We start from the raw sequence: 19,452 nt of genomic DNA, 5'->3' as shown, positions 1-19,452 counted from the left end.
TTGATGCTAAGGGCAGCGCTCAACTGTACATTCAAAACGTGTTTCGTCTGCACGGGCTGAGCTCAACCATTGTTTCCGATCGCGATCCACGATTCACTGCAGCTTTTTTCAAAGAAGTATTCTCTCAGCTAGGAACTAAATTGGCATTCAGCACTGCTAACCACCCTCAAACGGATGGTTTGACAGAGAGAGTTAACCGGCAAGTGGGAGATGTTCTAAGAGCATTTGTGAACTTGAGACAGGACAATTGGGATTCGCTTCTACCACTCTGCGAGTTTGCAATAAATAGTTCACAACAGTCATCTGTAGCTAATACACCGTTCTATCTGAACTATGGGTTTGACCCTAAGTCCCCGCCTGAATTCATTCTTACGGGAGGGGAAAGGAGTGATTCGGTCGATTGGCTTCATGAGCAGGAAGCCGCACTAAGGATAGCTCGAGATGCTATGCTCGACGCCCAGGCAAGGCAAGCTCTATACGCAGACCAGACGAGAACGCCCAGTGATTTGAAGGTTGGTGATAGCATTCTTGTCTACAGAGACTTTCTACTGACCCCGGAAGCTCGTGGCCAGCCCTCTCGGAAGTTGCAACCCAAGTGGTTTGGTCCGTATCGTATCCAGGCTAAGATTGGAGCGAATGCTTTTCGCTTGGAACTACCCCGTGAACTTCGCTGCCATCCCGTGTTTAATGTCACTGCTCTTAAACGCTACGAAGAGAACACGATTCCTGGAAGACACCAACCCCCGCCTCCGCCCTTCACAGATCTAGATGGACACACACGCTATGTTGTCGAAGCCGTTTTGAATCACCGACACCGCAGTGGTGAGCAACACTTCCTGGTGCATTGGAAGGGTTACCCCAGCAGCGAAGCTACGTGGGAGCCCGCTGACAACCTATGTGATGAGTCTGGTCGGAATATTAAACCGCTGCAGAACTATCTAGCCTCACAACGACAGCAGCCTTGATCTAACTGGGCTGAGCCATATGCATCTCTTACTGAGATAGTTAATAATTATGTTATAGACTGATATAGTTTTGCGTCATCTCCTTGTGAGAGTGATGAAGTTGAGTTGGATTACACTTCAATGTGGTTATGCATGTGCATGAGTGATTATTTAATATTCCCCTTTCCACAATTGCATCTCCTAACTGGATTGTGTTATCTAATAGAACCTTGGGCTTCCTATGGGGCCGGGAGAGTGTAATAGTTTTACCTTGACACTTCTTGCTTGTCTTATGGTAACACCTTGTGTTCCTACTATTCTCACTCCTGCGGTTCTCACCTTTCTTTTGCTTTATAACCTCTGGTTTGAACATCATTCGACGAATTCTCCAATCAATCAAGTCTATACTGTTACAACATCTTTCTTCGAAGAAATAGAAAAATCCAAAACCAGAACAGGAATCGAAACAAGTTTGGAGATAACCCTGAACAAGGTTGGTTTACCAAAATATCTTAGCAAAACTCCATTCAACAATCTTGTTGATGAAATTCAGCGTATCAAGGTAGTAGCAAATAAAGAGAAAAAAGTCAAAGTGAGTTATCCATTCCTACTTTCGAAACTCATTGATGATGAAGATGATGTGATCAAGATCAAACCATTCATTCCAAAGTGTAAAACATCACAACAAAGACTTGATGCGATATGGGAGAATTATAGAAAATCGAATGTGTAAGAAAAAGTAAAAAAAATGTCTTTCTTTCTTCTTCCTTTTTTTCCTTTTTTTCTTTCTCATGATCACTGGACGAACTGCTTCCTCATATCCGGAGCATAACTCATGAATGAAATGCTGCTATCAAACCCCTCCTCAGTCAGATATCTTGGTATTTCATGGTGTCCGAACGCTAACGTGCTACATCCATCTTCTGTGATGTATCGTTTTGTGTACAATGGTGATAACTTGATAAGGCTATCTTATTAACCGTTTCTCCGAAAATAACGTGTCTATGACTTCGGAGTGTTGTCATTTCTCGATGGAACACGGATTGATCCAAGAGACAATTTCGGAAATCATCATGTGTGATAGTTTTCTTGAGCACTGCTGTTTTCACCCCCTTTGCTCTTTTTCCACTTTCCTCACCAGAGTAACTGTACATCTTGGAACGAAGTCCCACAAACTCAGTGATCAGTTTCCCACCGAGTTCATCTTTGAACAGGCCAACAATTTTCTTGTTTTTCTCGGAATATAACGGATGTGATTGATCATAATTGCTTGTATCATACTTCTCAAGAAACTCACTCATGTCATCAAACAGATTATCAGTAAAGAAATGAAGAACCAAGCTGTCTGTATCGGTGTACAAGAGTCTCACATCAGAGCCATACATTGCTTTCAGGTGATTGTAGTAAAAGTCATACATGAGTGTCTTTGAGAGATCCAAAATCGACATTCCAACATATATGGGCTTGTTGGGGACGACCTTTGTCCTGTTACTTTGTACCCCGACCCGGTCTTCGTTGAAGATCACATGGCGGTTGTACGTTGGTTTGGCAACAAGCTGTTTGATTTTTTTCTCCTCACGACTTCTCAGCAATTTTATGTTGACTCTCCTCCGAACGTTCTCCATAGTTTTCCCAAACACCGCATTGTTCATCAGTTTATAGAAGTCTTTGGAGAAATCATCATTTGCCTTCTTCCGGAGATCTGTATTCTTCTCGATGTAGTTTCTCATCCACGGTTTCTGAGTAAATTTCAGAGCACGATGGATTTTGACACAACGTAGTCCAAGCTGAGTGTAGAGTTTCAAGTTTCGATAGTGAAGAACGTACTGTGTCTTATCCCTCAAGTTTGGTACATGTTTGAGAGAATCTACTCCGGAAGAATTGAGTCTATCAACAAGCTCCTGCTGATATGGAGATAGCATGTCCTCATTGACGGAAAGACGTTCCGGAGCAACTGGATAATCGTTGTGCTCGTCATGAAGTTCGTGTGGATATTCCAGATCACACTCGACGATATACCCCGATGAGGAATCCTCTTGAGTATTCAGTATCTTCTTCAGGAGTTTCTCTGATGGTTTCTCCCACCGAAAATCAGACACTGGGAGATGCTGTGACATTGCCCAACCATAGAGATTGTTGGCATCGAGATACTGGATAAATGACGATGGCTGATCAACATCAAATTTCTCCTGATAGTGATTATTAGCCACAGCATATCGTTGTGAGACCATCAACACACCGCCTCTCATTCCTGATTCTACAAACAAGTGCTGATCATAGTCTGTTAGTAAATCCAAGGATACACCTGAGTACATTACCAGAGCATCCCAGGCAAATCCAGGCAGAGTGTAGTAATTTGCTGGATCCAGCTGATACGTTCTGACAGCTTCTACTCTGAAATTCTCAAAGATGTCAGCCAAGAGAAACATGTCGGTCTTGAGATACAAGTCGTGATAATCACCAAGAGTCTGACAGTCGAATTTCATCCACATTGTCTCAGCATGTTTGTAGTCATCAACACTCACCCCCTCATCAGACAGTGAAGAATAGAACTTACTCTGTGCTGGTAACTGAGTCTCATCGAACCTGGAGAAGCTGTTCATGTACTCATAGGGGTATACCCCTTTCCTCATCAACAGCTGATGGTTTGACAACGTCTTGGTGTGAGTGAATGACTCATCTGGTGTCGTTTTCACAAGTCTATCGAGTGACGCATTGAGAAACTGGCAGCTGTCGATGAACCGGAACTGTCTCCATGTGAATGAGATGAATTTCTCCATGTTGTTGGGAATGACTGATATCTCACCCACAGTTTTACTCTTACACACACCATCCTTATCCGTGTATGTGACGGTCTCAACATCTGTCTTGCCGATTGCTCTGATGAGATGATGACTGTCATAGCCTTTCAGGTTGTGAAAAACCACAGGGATGTGCTGCTTGTATGGATAAATTCTGAGTTTGATGTTACAATCATTGTGTGCGGCACCGCGGAAATCACCAGTGATGTGGTCGTGATCACGGACTCTGTCCTCACCAAGTTTCTTTTTACAAATCCAACAGTCTTCTGTCTCTCTGAACAATTTTTCTTGATCCTTAGAGAGATCCATCGGTGCTGGATTATTGAGTGCTGATTGGATTTTCTTCTCCTCAACTTTGAGTTTATCAAAGAATACATCCATGGCATCAGCGCCCCGGTAGAAACACTGACTTGTCATCACTCCGTCAGAACGCACCACGACATAACCAAAACCACAAGGAACATGCTGTGAATCCCGGCTGGTTTGTTGGCTTTTCACTCCATCAATTTTCTTGATCAGTGCTTCAGTGTCAGCATAGATAATATAGGTGCATTGTAGCATTTTGTGATGATTAATGAACTTCAGTGTTAGTAGATTTCCATCTTCGTCCGTTTCTGGTAGTACCATATGTGCTGATAATCCAGTGACATTATCACAATACTCCTGATGGTTGCTCAGGGATTTCTCTGTGTTGTGTGGTTGGAGATATCTTGTACAGAAGAATTTCCTGGCTTTATGGTTTGACTGATCGTAGCACAATCTGCTGAAATCTTTGATCCAACAGTAGTGATTCTGATCTTCTTTTTGGTATAGTAGAAGATTGATCACTTTCTCACCTCCTTTCTTTGTCAGCAGTAGTGGATAGATCACGTTATCCTCATACCCAAAGACATTGATAGCTAGGCTGTTTTGCTTCTCGACTTTGGAAATTTGACTCAGTGGTGTTGGAAAATCGATTCCGAACAGATCAAGTTTGTTGCTATAGTCTGTATACTGAGTTACCCTGTCACTATTTTTCTTTGCTGGATACTGTTTCGGGGTAAACAAGTTAGTTGTTTACGATAGGATTATATTCTCACTTGGCCATTGTAGGCAAATCATAAGAACCACGACATCTAAAGGATGCTGCATGAAAGTAGGCAGCTGCGAGATGCGTATCTCGCGCATGCTCTTGCATGGCTACGTAATGCATTACATCATAATACAACATCCCCTTCGTCATAAAGGAGTTTAACAACCTACATAACATACCGTACGTATATGACGGCGTGTTCACAATATAGAACATAACATCCAACAATAGCTCTATGTACAAGGTAACAATCATGAATGGCACACGACGGCGTGCTAACAATACAGAGACATAGTATCCAACAATAGCTCTATGTACAATATAACAATGGCACCTCAGCTACTGTGACATAAGCGAACAGGTCCATGAGGCCTCTCTGGCCCTACACATCCAGGATTGACCTGGGTGCGACTGCGCGGCCAGACCGTGTTCGATACAGCTGGGTGGCAGGTTCAGCAGGCTGGCTGACGTCACACGGTGACGGCGGCTGAGACTGGCTAACGTCGCTCCACGGCGACGGCACGTCACTCGGCGGCTGAGGGCCTGCGAGACTGGCATCCGGCGGGAAGTGGACCCGCCTCTCTCTGAGGTGGGTACGGTTGCGCCGCACTTCTGTCCCATGGTCAGGCTGCACCATGTATGACCGTGGCCCGTTGACAGACTGGGTTACGATACCAGGTTCCCACAGGTGCGTGGTCGGGCTGCGGATGCCGACGTGCTGACCAGGAACTAGGGGGCGGAGAGACTGCGCTCGCTGGTCATGGTGTACTTTCTGCTGGTCCTGCCGTTCCTCGAGCTTCTGTCGGATGGCCTCGTCCCGAGTGTCGCGCTGGTGTTTGCGAGGCAGGTTGTCCTGTACCTGACGACCGAACAGCATCTCGGCCGGCGACGGTAAGCCCTGGCACACTGGGGTGGCGCGAATGCACAGCAGTGCTAAGTGCGGGTCGGTCCCGCTCTCCCTTGCCTTCTCGAGAGCTCTCTTAGCGATCTTGACTTGCGATTCGATAAACCCGTTACTCTGCGGGTGATGTGGCGACGACGTACTGTGGCGGAATCCATATTCGGCAGCAAACTCCGCGAACAGATGGCTGCTGTATTGCGGCCCGTTGTCCGACTTCAGCACGGCTGGGATGCCGTGCTCACCGAAAATCTCCTTGAGGTGCTGGATGATGGCCCTGCTGGTCGCTTGTCCGGCAGGCAGCTTCTGGGTGATAAAGTACTTGGAGTAGTAGTCGGCGGCAATGAGGTATTCTGACCCGCCGAGGTAGAACAGGTCCGTGCCTAAGGTGTGCCATGCCCTTGGCGGAATATCGGGCTGCATCAGTGGTTCCTTGGCTTGACTGCTCTGGTGGCGCTGGCACGTCGTGCAAGATGAGACAGTTGCTTCGATATCCTTGTTGATGTCCTTCCAGAAGACGGACGTTCTGGCTCGCAGCTTGGTCTTCTCTATGCCTTGGTGGCTGGCGTGCAGCTTGCTGAGGATTTCCCCCCGCATTGGCGGGGGAATCAGGACGCGACTGCTCTTCAGGATGAGACCGTCCTCGGTGCTCATCTCGTCGCGGAAATTCCAGTACGGGAGCAGAATTGCCGGCACCGCGCTCCTCTCTGATGGCCAGCCACTGAAGATCATCTCCTTCAGTGCTGACATCTCGGCGTCTTTAGCCGACTCCTCGCGGATCCTCGTCATCGCTGCATCGCTGAATTGCGGGAACACGGCGTGTACACTGACGTCGAGGTCCTCAATTGGCTCTGTTTCCTCTGGCGACAGTCGGGATAGCGCGTCTGCGATCGGAATGTCCTTTCCGGGGCGGTACTTGATGGTCATGTCGTACGGCTGCAGCTTCAGCAGCATGCGCTGTAGACGCGGCGGGGCTGCGCGGAGGTGCTTGAGCTTGATTGACTCCAGCGGCTTGTGGTCGGATTCTACTGTGAATGACTGACCGAATAGGTAGGTGTGGAATCTTTCACACCCGTATACGACAGCTAAGAGCTCACGCTCAATATTGGCGTAGCGAGACTCCGTCTCGGTAAGCTTCTTGCTGGCGAATGCAACAGGCTTGTCGTCCTGCAGCAGAGTGGCGCCGAGACCTTTCATGGAAGCGTCTACTTGTAGTGTCGTTGCCTTGCCTGGGTCAAAGTAACTGAGCGTTACTTCTGTCGAAATGGCGGCCTTGACCTTGTCGAAGGTGCGCTGGTGGCTGTCTGTCCAGGCGAATGGTGTATCTGGCTTGGTCAGCTCACGCAGGTGCGCGGTCAGTGTGCTGGCATTCGGTATGAACGGGTTCATGTACGTGACTAGCCCGAGGAACGTCTGGAGCTCGTCCTCGTTCTCGGGGTGCTCCATCTGCTTCAGCGCTGAGACCTTCTTCGGGTCGGGCTGTATTCCGTCAGCGCTGCAGATGATGCCGAAGAACTTGATCTTGTCCTCTTTGATGCGGCATTTGTCTGGGTTCAACTTGAGACCAGATTGTTCGCAGCGAACCATCATCTGGTGCATGTTGAGATCATGGTCCTCGTCTGACGTCCCGTATGTGACGATGTCGTCTGCGATGCCGGTGACGCCTGAGCACCCTTCGAACGTCTGGTCGATCCTTGCTTGGAAGACATCTTGCGACATCTTGAGGCCGAATGGCATGCGAAGGAATCTGTAGCGCCCGAATGGTGTGTTGAAGGTGGTGAGGTAACTGGATTCGTCGTCGAGCTCCACATTCCAGTACCCACATTTGACGTCGACGATCGAGAACACTTTGGCACCTCTCAACTTCGGGGTGATCTCCTCAATGGTGGAGACCACGTGGTGCTCTCGCAGGATGGCGTGATTGAGGTCCTTGGGGTCTAGGCACAGGCGTAGCTTGCCATTGTCTTTGAGGCGGAACACGAGGCTGTTCACCCATGCTGTTGGTTCGCCTTCCTGGATCTTGGTGATGATGCCGTTCTGGATCATGTCCTCCAGCTCCGTCTTGATCTCGTCTCTCAGTGCGATGGCGTGGAGGTGGCGTGGAGGGTGTACAACCGGGACGACGTTGGGGTCCACCGTGATGTGGTACTTGCCTGGGAATTTCCCAATGCCATCGAAGCACTTCGGGTATTGCTTCATCAGGTCGTCCTTGTCTCGGATGCTCGCTGGCTTCTCCTGGACAGCGCAGTTCAGCGTGACTAACTGCAGGGCTGTCGCTGTCGGGAGGCCGATGATAGCAGTGCCAGGGCAGTCCGTGATGTAGAAGTCAGCGAGTTGACTCTTGCCATCGTAAGAGCACGGAATAGGACGGGTTCCGCATTGCTTTATCTTGGATCCGCCGTACGCTGTGAGGGTGGTACTTGACGGCTTCACGGACTTCGGCTTTGGGTATCCGTTTGGTCCGACGTGCTGGGGAAACATTTGGCAGAACACTCTCAGCGGCAATATATTGCCCTGGGCGCCCGTATCCACCTTGGCTCTCAAGGTGGCCGGTCTGTTGGTGTTGTCCAGGCTGACATTGAGGGTCGCGAACACCTCTCGCTCTAGTGGCGGTTGGTGACGCTCGACGCTGTCGATGATGACGGCGTCGAAATGCAGTGCGTCGAAGCGTCTCCGTGGGCTGGGGCTCCTCTGGGGGTAGCGCTCCCGCGGGCTGGGGCTCCTCTGGCGCCAGCGTCCGCGTTGCTGGCCCCTTCCATGTGCCTCGTCTCTCCCCTGCGAACGGCATACGTTTGCCCAGTGATTCGCCTTCCCGCATTTGTTGCAGGTGGAGCCGTGCGCTGGGCACTTGCTTGGGTGGTGGGTTCGTCCACACTTGCCGCAGTCTGCGTGTCCCACAGATTTGGAAATGGCGTGAACCGTTTCAGGTAGACGGCTGCTGCTGGTGGCGGTGGACAGCTGCTCCATGTGGCGCTGTGTTGCTTCATAAGTACGGGCCTTGTCAAGCGCTTCGTCCAGAGTCAAATCACTACCACCCTCCAGCAGGCGTTCTTGCACTTTCGAGTGCTTCGTCCCCACGATTAGCTGTTCTATCAGGCGATCGTTAGTCTCCTGAGCGTCCCTGAATTTGCACTTGGACGTCTTCTTCTTACACCTCGCAAAGAAATCATCTACAGACTCGTCGGGTTGCTGGCGGTATTTCTGAAGCTCAAACCGAGCCAGTCGTGCATTTACCCGTGGCTGCAAATGCTTATTAAATTTCTTGAAGACGGCAGCTACTTTGGATTTGTCGCTTGCATTATCCCACTCGAAACTATTGAAAGCATCAACACCAGTTCTCCCGATCCATAGCATGACATAGGCGACCTTTTCCTTTTCGGACTTGTCGGAAAAGGGCCCTTGGAAAACTAGAAGGCAGTATTGTTGGAACCGCTCGAATTCATCAGGTAAATCTGCGGCTTGCCAATCCATCGACGGCGGGGTAAATCCGGCTGCTTCTGCCATTTTACCTCTTGCACCGGTGGCGCTACTGCGACAATTCTAGGGCGTTTATTTAATTTACTTCTGACACCATGTTTCGGGGTAAACAAGTTAGTTGTTTACGATAGGATTATATTCTCACTTGGCCATTGTAGGCAAATCATAAGAACACGACATCTAAAGGATGCTGCATGAAAGTAGGCAGCTGCGAGATGCGTATCTCGCGCATGCTCTTGCATGGCTACGTAATGCATTACATCATAATACAACAGATACAGAGCTGAGAGCAGTGCCCACATCAGACATTTATCATCTTTATTCTTGACATTGATGATTGCCTTCTTTTTCTTGAGGTCGTTCGGTAAATCAATGTAGGATTTACCTCTCATTGGCTGATATGCTGCTACATCAACGTAAAATCCGAAGATATGATTGATGTGCCAGTTTGATCCATTCTGTATCCACTTATCGATATTTCTATGAATTTGTGTGTGTGTCGTTCGAATACCATCATCAATCTCATGAGATGCTGTGACTGTCATTGGTCCACTCCTGAAGTATGGTGTGTCTGTGGTTGTTATGTCATCTCCTTTCTCCATTTCTACTTTTAGTGTCAGACTGACTTTCACACCTTTGAGATTTTCCAGTTCTTTCTGTATCAATGTTCTCAGTGGGATGTTGATACTGTCAAAGAATATATACAGATCTGGATGATTCTCTTTCGGTTCATAGATGAACGATTTCAGAATCCCTTTGGGTACTGACTTTGAGATTGTGAACGGTGGTGTGACAATCGGTTTCCTCTTTCGATTCTTCCGATTCTTCCGAATCTGTTGCTTGAGAAGTTCCCGATTCTTTCTTTGGTCTAATTTTTTATGAATCCACCGGAGTTGTTTCTCAGTCTTGAGTTTTCAATCAGTGATATTACTGTATAATCACTACCCTCTAATACTTAATAGAGGATAGATCTGACCGTGGATTCGAGTACAAGATCGTGGGTTCGAGTCTCGGTTTTGGGTTTTTTCTTTTTTTTTCTTCTTTTTTCTCTTCTCTTCTTTTTATCTCTTCTCTCTTTTTTTCACAAGACACGCTCTGATCAGATCATTGGCATGTGTTCATGTGTTCTCAGAAACAGGATTCAGACATACGCATTGTGGCATGTGGTCTCAGTTTCGTGAAACAGGATTCAGACATGCGCATTGTGGCATGTGGTCTCAGTTTCTTGTTGTGAAACAGGATTCAGACATGCGCATTGTGACATGTGGTCTCAGTTTCGTGAAACAGGATTCAGACATGCGCATTGTGGCATGTGGTCTCAGTTTCCGGGATTCGAACCCGTGACTCTCGATTTCTTATCCTGTGTGTAGTAGATTTACCAACCAGGCTATCGGGGTCAAACACATATGGAGTTGTTTATGTCTATTAGTACTGACAAGAGTCCGGATCCGGAGTTGTTGACAGTTAGTAAGTCTACCCCGTGATTTTTTTTCTACAAACAAATCTGCTACTGTGATCCGTGATCACAACCAGCTGAGTTGATCAAACGGGATCCAGTCCGAGTCGGAGCTTTTTCAGAGCTCACATATTTTTTCAGTTTCGGAGTCGGAGCTTTTTCACAACCAGCTGAGTTGATCAAACGGCACCCAGCTGTCGAATCTTGCCGAGTACCCTTTCCACCTCACAAGGGCTTGTTTCTTCTTGTTGTCCTTTCGGAGCACTTTCTCGATCCTGTAGATTTCTTGAGTAGTTTTCTGGAGCTCTTGTTCATAGAACGACTCGTCAATGGGTTCACCATCGAGGTCCTTGACAGAGTACGTAGTCGGTCTGGTCGGGAGAATATTGGTGATCCGGAAAACCTCCCTGGGGTAAAACTGGAGTTTGGGTACTTGTGTATCTACTGAAAAAGGATGAGCTACTTCTGGACAGCCGGGCATCGGCTGGCCTGTCAAACTGCACGGATAAGCCCTGTGACCATTGATTTGACTGTCTCGACCAGCACTCTATGTGGTACGGTATCTGTGCACCGTATGTGCCGGATACGGTGTGGATATGGAGATTCCATACATGTACGCCGGAGCCATCTGGCTGGATTTAACGGCCGTTATTTTCGCCTGGTTTACTCTGAATTTTGGCATTTTATATGTTTTTTCGGATTTATTTCCAAATTTGAATTTGAATGTGAAAAGATGGGTGGTCAGTCACAACTTAAAGTTTCATGCCAGTGACTGATCAAGCCATCTGTTGTTCTGACTAGTGTGTATTGCAATTTATATAATATATATTCGCCGGAAGTGGTCAAGTGGTCACCCGATGCATGGTTACATGCACAGAGATTTTCCTCCAAAATAAATTTGCTGGATATTTTTGAATTGCTAGAATACATGACGTATGGCTATGCACAAGTCCTCGACCAAATATGCTTGCGCATATTTCCGCATATTTTGTGACACAGTTCATATATGGCATATTGAGCGACAAAGGGAATATTGGAATGAAGCCAGCATATAATTCAAATATTCTGAAGAAAATGAGGAAAAGTCATTCATATTATGGACAAAATGCGTTCAGAAATGCCTTTTATGAATGAATTTGGAATGGTTGAGGCGTTTGCTACATTCCCCCATGGATGAACACTATCATTACGGTTGCTGGGGACACACCCCAGCCATACTATTCCGCATGTGTTTTGATTTGCACCATAAGCATGATAGCCGTGAAGCCAATGAATATTCCAAGGTTGTAATTTTACTGAAATGATCTACACTTTCTGCTTATGTCGAGCATATTTTGGCATATTTTGGCATATCTTTTTGCATATCTTGCTAAGCCTTTGGCACATTATGGACGTTTTCCCTGATATGCGACGAGCATAATATGCTCTTTTTTTTAGCATATTTGGGCGAGGCCTACTATGCACCGTATGAGGAAAACCCTGCGGCCTGACTAAGGGAGTCGTAAAATACCCGGTATTTTACGACTCTCTGGCCTTTCTCATGGAATCTCCATATCCATACCGTATACATGTACAGTCATGTTGTTGGTTTAACAGAGTGAAACAAACAAAGCAACAACAATAACAATACAACAATAATTCAACATGTGTAAACTAGAACAAGGTTTACATATGTATCTAACACCTTGTACATGTATACAATCATGTACATGTACGTAACGGATATGGAGATTCCATGATTCCGAGGGGTTCTTCAGCTCCTTATAAGAACGATTGTCGGCCCCAACAGCCTGTGCAACTTGCGTTGACTCTGAGCAGTTTCAATTGTTTCTCATTCGTTTCTCTTGATTAACCGCAAAACTGAAACACTTCAACGTTCCCTTCAGTATTGAAAATGGCCGCTCCCCGTAAATTTATTATTCCACCTGAGGAAGTATTGGATTACAACGGTATGCTCGAGGGGATAGTATTCCTTGACACCATCATCATCGAGTTCTGTCAGGGGCGTGGAATCGAGCTAGTGGCACGTTATGGATTGATTGCTAACGTTCATGTGTGTCCAACGTGCAATCAACGCTGTACCTTTTCAGTGTATAACGGAGGCATTGATGGATATCGTTGGCGATGCCAACGTGACAGCTACGTCAAGAGCGTTCGTGTTGGCTCATTCTTCCAACGGAGCCATTTGAATCTTGATTTATTGATGAAGATCATCGTCTTCTGGGCCAAGCAAGAGCCGCAGAAGGAAATTACAAGGTGTTACAAGGTGACGGAGAAGCCACTCCTTGATTGGTATAATTTTCTTCGAGACGTGGCAGGTGAGTACCTCACCAATAACCCATACCATCTCGGAGGCTTCGATGATGAAGGCAAGCCTCGGGTGGTGGAAATTGATGAGTTGAAATACTTTCACCGGAAGTACCATCGCGGTCAATGGAGAGATGGCCACTGGGTCTTTGGTGCAATCGAAAGGGACACCGGAACTTGCATCATGCAAGTTGTTCCTGATCGCACGGCAGCAACACTGACTGCCCTAATAGCTCAGTGGCTCCTCCCCGGGACACGCATCATGTCGGATGGATGGGCTGCATATGCCAATCTCTCGACGATACATGGGGGCATCTTTCAACATGATGTTGTGATTCATGAAGCTAACTTCGTGAACCCCAATGACCGCGATGTCCATACCAACAACGTGGAGAATATGTGGATGAGAGCAAAGCGGCAGCTGAAACGCATGTTCGGAACATCTGACACCTTATTTCCCACATACTTGGTGGAATTTATGTGGCGTGAGCGGTTCAAGGAGCACCAGGATCGGTACTTCGAATGCATGGTGCATTGCATTCGACAATCATACCCTGTGCCATCCGCTTGACCAGTGACCACATCTATTTTCAGTTCCGCTTTCCCAAAATGTTAAAATAAATTTTGTAGAAGAGGTGTTCTGTTTTGGGTGTGCTGGTGCATGAGTTCCCACGGGAATGGATGGATATCCTTTTTGTCAAATATCCGGCGATTGGCCGCGGGAAGTTAGTTGGGAATTCCGGCTGTCGCGGGAAGAGCATGATCTTTGCTTTTAATAGATTTGGGGTTACTTTGAGATTGATGAAGAATGGTAAAACCAAGTCACAAAGTCTTTTCTTCGCTTGTTCTCCTGAGCAATCTAAAACTTAGTGCAACTAAAAGCAAGAATCATTGTAATCGAAAGAAGAAGAGAAAATACTTCAAAATAGCCCAAGTACTTAGTTTACAGTGTACTTCAAAATACTCGCTACCTTTCCTAGGGAAAACAGCCTGGATCATGACTTGTAGGCAAAGTTTGCCGGTAATTCTCTAAGCAAAATATCGGGAATTTTGACAGAAAAAAATCCATCAATTTTGAAGTAAAGTTTCGAAAATATCACGAAACCTGGAAGATCTACCGAAATCTATCTAACCGAAAAAATCATATAAAATGCCAAAAATTCAAAGCAAACCTGGCGAAAACAATGACCGTTAAAACCAGCCAGATGGCTAACATGTAATCTCCATATCCACACCGTATCCGGCACATACGGTGCACAGATACCGTACCATAATTTATTATAGAGTGCTGGCCGAGACAGTCAAATCAATGGTCACAGGGCTTATCCGTGCAGTTTGACAGGCCAGCCGATGCCGGGCTGTCCAGAAGTAGCTCATCCTTTTTCAGTAGATACACAAGTACCTAAACTCCAGTTTTACCCTCGGTCCAGTTCGGAGTGTATCCTTTCTCGAAATGTCGTTTCTGCTTCACCAGTCGGACGTGGTCATCTATCTGGAATTTAGTGGACCTGGATAGTGGAGATTTCTCACCCAGTGAGTCACGGATTCGATCAGCGTTCTTCTCCCGTGATGCCTCAGTTGGTGTCATCCGAACACCTCTGTGTTTTGTCGTGTTGTACTTCTCTACCAAATGTGGAAGGACATCGATGTACCTGCTGGTGGAGTTAGTACTGAAGTATTTCCACATCCTGGTTTTCAGAGTTCGGTTGAAACGCTCAACTACAACAGCCTTTCCTTCGTTGTGAGTGCTGTACATCGTGATCTGATTCTCATCAAGCCAGTGTTTGAACGTTCGATTATAGAACTCGGTACCCTGATCAACCCACAGCTTACGTGGTTTCCTGCTGCTAGTTTTCACGATGGATCGAAATGCTGATTGGATGTCAACACCTTTCTTGGATTGGAGTGGGACAACCCAAGCATATCGGCTGAACAGATCAATGACAGTAAGCAGAAATTTGATTTCATCATTGTATTTACGAAAAGCTGTCATGTCCACGAGATCGGCAGACCAGATTTCATCAATCTCACTCACAGTCACTTGTCTCCTTGTAAAATTCACACGCTTTGGTTTGTGTAACTCATCAGCCAGATCGTTCGTCCATTTCATATCTATCTTTTTTTTACTCCTAAACCTATCATCTTGAACAAACCGGACAGGAATCCACCTTCTTTGATTTCCGATTTCTTGATAAATTGTGAACATGATCGACCACATACTGAGCAATTACCCTTGACATATGGTTGACCAGTTGATGTGACTTCTCCTTGTACCCCCCTCATCTGTTGCTTTTTCTTACACGATAGGCAATGAACATTCATCTTTATCTATCTATCTACTTTTTTATTTCTCATGTATACAAAGATGTTTCAACAATCCCATATTTTCACAGTGATCTTCCAAGCTCTCATCAATCTTTTCAGCACAAACAAGTCTGAAATTTCCATTATCCATCTTGTCAAGCTCTGCTTTTGTCAATGATAGAAAAATCTGTGGATTTATGGTAAATATGTGGATGTTGATCGTGTCATGCTCCTGATCATCTTTCGTGAGTTCCAAACTCACCCCCAGAATATTTCCACGGAAATGTGGAATGTTGGAGAGAGAATATCCAAACCCAACTGTCCCACGGCAGATTATGTGATACATTTTCATGTTTGTCTATCTATCTTTTTTTCTTTCTTTCCACCCATATCACAAATTATGTTATCTAAACTGTTCATACTATAGGGTAATATCCAACAAGTTTGATAGAATTTGTAAAATCAATTACCTACAACGATGGCTGCGTCTTTTCCAAGTGACTATTTCTCCTATGAGGACTTTGACTATGAACCTGATACTCCTGATTGTGGTGATCCTTGGGAGGATGTCCCGGTTCCGGATGGTGATCCAAGGGATGTGGATGAGATGATTGAAAGAAACATGATGGATGATTATCATTCAATGAGCAGTGATTTCATTAATGATGTGTTTGAAACTGCTCTTGATGAAGAAATGATTATCATCCTAAGCATTTTCCTGGAAATTTGTGAAAATCCAAAGTATGAAGGATTCTGTAGTTCCTACACCAACAATCACCTATTAGAGATGCTTCAGGATGATATTGATAAATATTTGTCAGAAAAATAGAAGAGAGAAAGAAAGTAGAAGAGAAGAGAAAAGAGGTGATCAACTCTCCTCTTTTTCTTTTTTTTCTACACCGAATTATCATCATAAACGGTTATTTGAATCCTGTTGTATAGAAGTATACCGATGAGAATTCCAAAGATTTTCTATCAGCAAAGATGACTTCCCCTTGTAAGATTTACAAACTTGTGAGCCAACACACCGATCAGGTATACGTTGGCTCCACTTGTCTACCACTGAAAAATCGGATGTACTGTCACCGATCAGCTTACAAAGCCTACCAAAAAGGTGAACGGGGTTTTATGACCTCATTCATTCTGCTTGATCTCGGACATGTAGAAATTGTCCAGATCGACTCTCTGTCAATCTTTGATGAAGATGAGCTTAAAGGGGCACTCCGGCTTCATTTTCGACGCCGAGTTTTCGATGCCAAGACGAAGGTAGGTGAAAGAGAAGACACCTCGAACAAGAACGAGTCTCCAGAAGCGATCGAGTCAAGCAGGAAGACGACTTTTGAATTTCGGCCGAGCGAGCGCTGATGACGTAATGAGGGATTAGCTTGCCAGTGGAAATGCATCTGCGCACATACATTTCACACACTTTTTGGCCAGTTTTCAATCGAAGAAGAGGTTGTTTGCTATGTTCTCCCAACGCCGTGAGCGATCCCGTCTTCTATACCCTTCCAGGTACCCTGAAGGTCCTCCAGAGGAGAATTTATCTCCATCAAAGCGTTGTTGATCCGCTAAATTTGTCTCGAGACATATTCACCCAGTGCAGTGCTGATAAATGTAGAATGTTGAATCTGTGATAATTGTCGACGATGGAGAGAGAGGCTGATAGCCGCTGTCGCAGGGAGAGTGAAGCTGCTGGAAGTAACAACAGGGAGCCCGTTTGTATCACCTGAACAACCAGACTTCAAAGCAGCTTGACCAAATCGGAGGGTGCCTCGTTGCTTATCGTGAATATTACACCGGCATGAATTACTACAAGTATACTGGTGAGTTTTTATCTTGTTTTTGTTCGTATGCTAGTACCCTGGCCTGGAGTTCTCGTTAGCAAATTCCTATTCCCTGGCGTTTTCTAAACATTCCGTGTAGGACTGAATACGTGATCAAGTATTCCGATTTGGGTAAATGTGGAATTTGGACATGTATTTTATTAAAAAAATTCTTTTCCAAATAGAGCGTTTGTAGAGAAATGGTTGCCCAAATACAACAAAATTTATTCTGCAGTTCTACAACTAACTTGTACTGAAATCCAGTCGAAGTAAAAATGATTTTTCATGACAGTTGGGGTCAATGAAATCTGATCCAGGCATAACGAATGGTGACGCCTGCCACCCCGGGAACGAATGCCCATTTGCTGGGGGATACCAAAGTACTCGAAAGTAGTGCGTGTTTCAATGTGGCATGGAAGTTTTATATGATCTCTGGTCAATGCAACATACAATAGCCATCATGAATTGCAGGCCTCGAACGCAACTCCGACCAGAATTGGCAGTTCCCTAAGTTAGATGCTTTATAATTCCATGGCCCCAGCTGTAGTTATAGAGGGTTTTTTGCACATTATTCTTATAGTCGATAGGTTTATACTGATGGCCACAAACAACGGCAGTTCAAACTTCACTGATGTGTTCATGAGCTGAGAGATTTCTCTCCACTATTTCTGTTGTGCACACAGGTTTGTCCAATATGCATTGACCGTATTGGGTATGGTACCTGCTCTGAGAAGGGAATCGCTGGAGCCACAGTCCAACTATACAGGCTTTCAAGAAACAGAGAGGAGCCATCTTTGCAAGCTGATACCTGATGTGTACCGACAGAATTCTCACGAGATACCTTACAGACTACGCCTGGTGTATACTTCATAGTACTCCTTCGACTACTGTCTAGAATCAAGTCGACTGAAGCAAGTTCAAACAACTCTGGCTTCAAACTAGCCGTCGATTAGACAAACAAAACATTCTCTCATATACTAGAGCACTCTGACAACTCACGACCTATTCCTAACGATTGCCACCGCTTATAAATATGTAGAGTACTGATTGGAATGTGCTCACAATCTCAACAATCCAGTGCTATAATTATTTGAACTATGTGTTCCTTCCATAAATGTTGTATCCACATATAATCCACAGTGCTGCAAAGTTTCAGAGTTCTCAGGGTATCAAACAAAATTATTTCAAATGCAGTGAAATAGTTCGTGGACATTATAGCGTAACTTGTAGTTCCCTGGTCCTTTTCTTTGCTATAAATTAATCCTTTGCTCTCTAGCCACCGGCGAGTCCAACAGTGAAATTGTTAGTTCATATTTATGTGGGTATGTGGGGGGGGGGGTGAACATATTTCTATGTAAGGGACCTGCAACTGTAATACCACAGTACAGTAGATAGCAAATATGTAGAAAACAGAAATGCATGTTCCCATCATTGTATGTGGACGGGCGCAGCAGGCCGAAGCTATCAGCCAGAACAGGATTTACAATCGCCTAGAGATACTTGAGCTTTTCCAGTATTCTCCGTGAGCTGTCCCATTCCACAATGGTTCATGCCACCATTATTTCTGGTAGTATCCATGTGCATAATTCCAAGAACATCTCGGATTCTTCAACAATTTGTGCCACGGCAAAAGACAACGCTTGACTCGGTCACTGGGGCTGTCAAACTTCACATCACAAATGAACTTCAATTTCTCATCTGGTTCAAGTATATGTACTGCCATGACTTGACCATGCTTCATCCACAGCTGGGCGAAGATTGTGGCGTTGAATTCCATAGTGCACCTTCTTGCTGCCATGCAGGAATATGTTGAGAGAAGTGAACATATTTTTACTAAAAAAACAACAGCCACTGAAGAGGATAGCATTAGCAATAGCCTTGGGTGAATTTCCTGCAGGTACACGTTGTTGGTAGGTCTACTGGTCGGTCTCCGTATCGTCAAGTTCAGAAATCACCTGTACTACACATCTTGTAGAAGGGATCCTGATCGAAAATTTTTCTGATCATAAAATTCACTAAACTGAGGGCGAGACAAATAGTCAGTACTCCCCGATTCCGTCTAGCTGCTTTGATCAAGTGATGCTAACAAGCTCCCCGTTGTTACTTCCAGCGGCTTCACTTTCCCTGCGACAGCGGCTATCAACCTTTCTGTCCATCGTCGACAATTATCACAGATTCAACATTCTACATTTGTCAGCACTGCACTGGGTGAATATGTCTCGAGACGAATTTAGCGGATCAACAACGCTTTGCTGGAGATAAATTCTCCTCTGGAGGACCTTCAGGGTACCTGGAAGGGTATAGAAGACGGGATCGCTCACGACGTTGAGAGAACATAGAAAACAACCTCCTCTTCGATTGAAAATTGGC

The 19,452-nt window shown here is 45.6% G+C and overlaps 1 protein-coding gene and 1 long non-coding RNA gene across 2 annotated transcripts; one reads left to right on the top strand and one right to left on the bottom strand.

Moving 5' to 3' along the window:
* Positions 1-5,199: 5,199 nt before the first annotated feature.
* LOC135810621 (uncharacterized protein K02A2.6-like) lies at positions 5,200-9,219 on the bottom strand. Its single transcript, XM_065324114.1, has one exon. It carries the CDS (start codon positions 9,217-9,219, stop codon positions 5,200-5,202), a length of 4,020 nt encoding a protein of 1,339 aa, XP_065180186.1.
* Positions 9,220-16,703: 7,484 nt separating this feature from the next.
* On the top strand, positions 16,704-18,393 carry LOC135810911 (uncharacterized). Its single transcript, XR_010552453.1, has 2 exons — positions 16,704-17,082; positions 17,766-18,393. It is a non-coding gene; the product is annotated as an uncharacterized LOC135810911 (long non-coding RNA).
* The last annotated feature ends 1,059 nt before the right edge of the window (positions 18,394-19,452 follow it).

This window comes from Sycon ciliatum, chromosome 2 (genome assembly GCF_964019385.1).
Source record: "Sycon ciliatum chromosome 2, ocSycCili1.1, whole genome shotgun sequence".
Taxonomy (NCBI): Eukaryota; Metazoa; Porifera; class Calcarea; order Leucosolenida; family Sycettidae; genus Sycon; species Sycon ciliatum.
The sequence above is the reverse complement of the archived record's forward strand: the minus strand, read 5'-3'. Positions and strand labels throughout refer to the sequence as shown.

Excerpts from the sequence above, each read along its gene's own strand:
- LOC135810621 (XM_065324114.1), bottom strand. The coding sequence starts at position 9,219 with ATGGCAGAAGCAGCCGGATTTACCCCGCCGTCGATGGATTGGCAAGCC.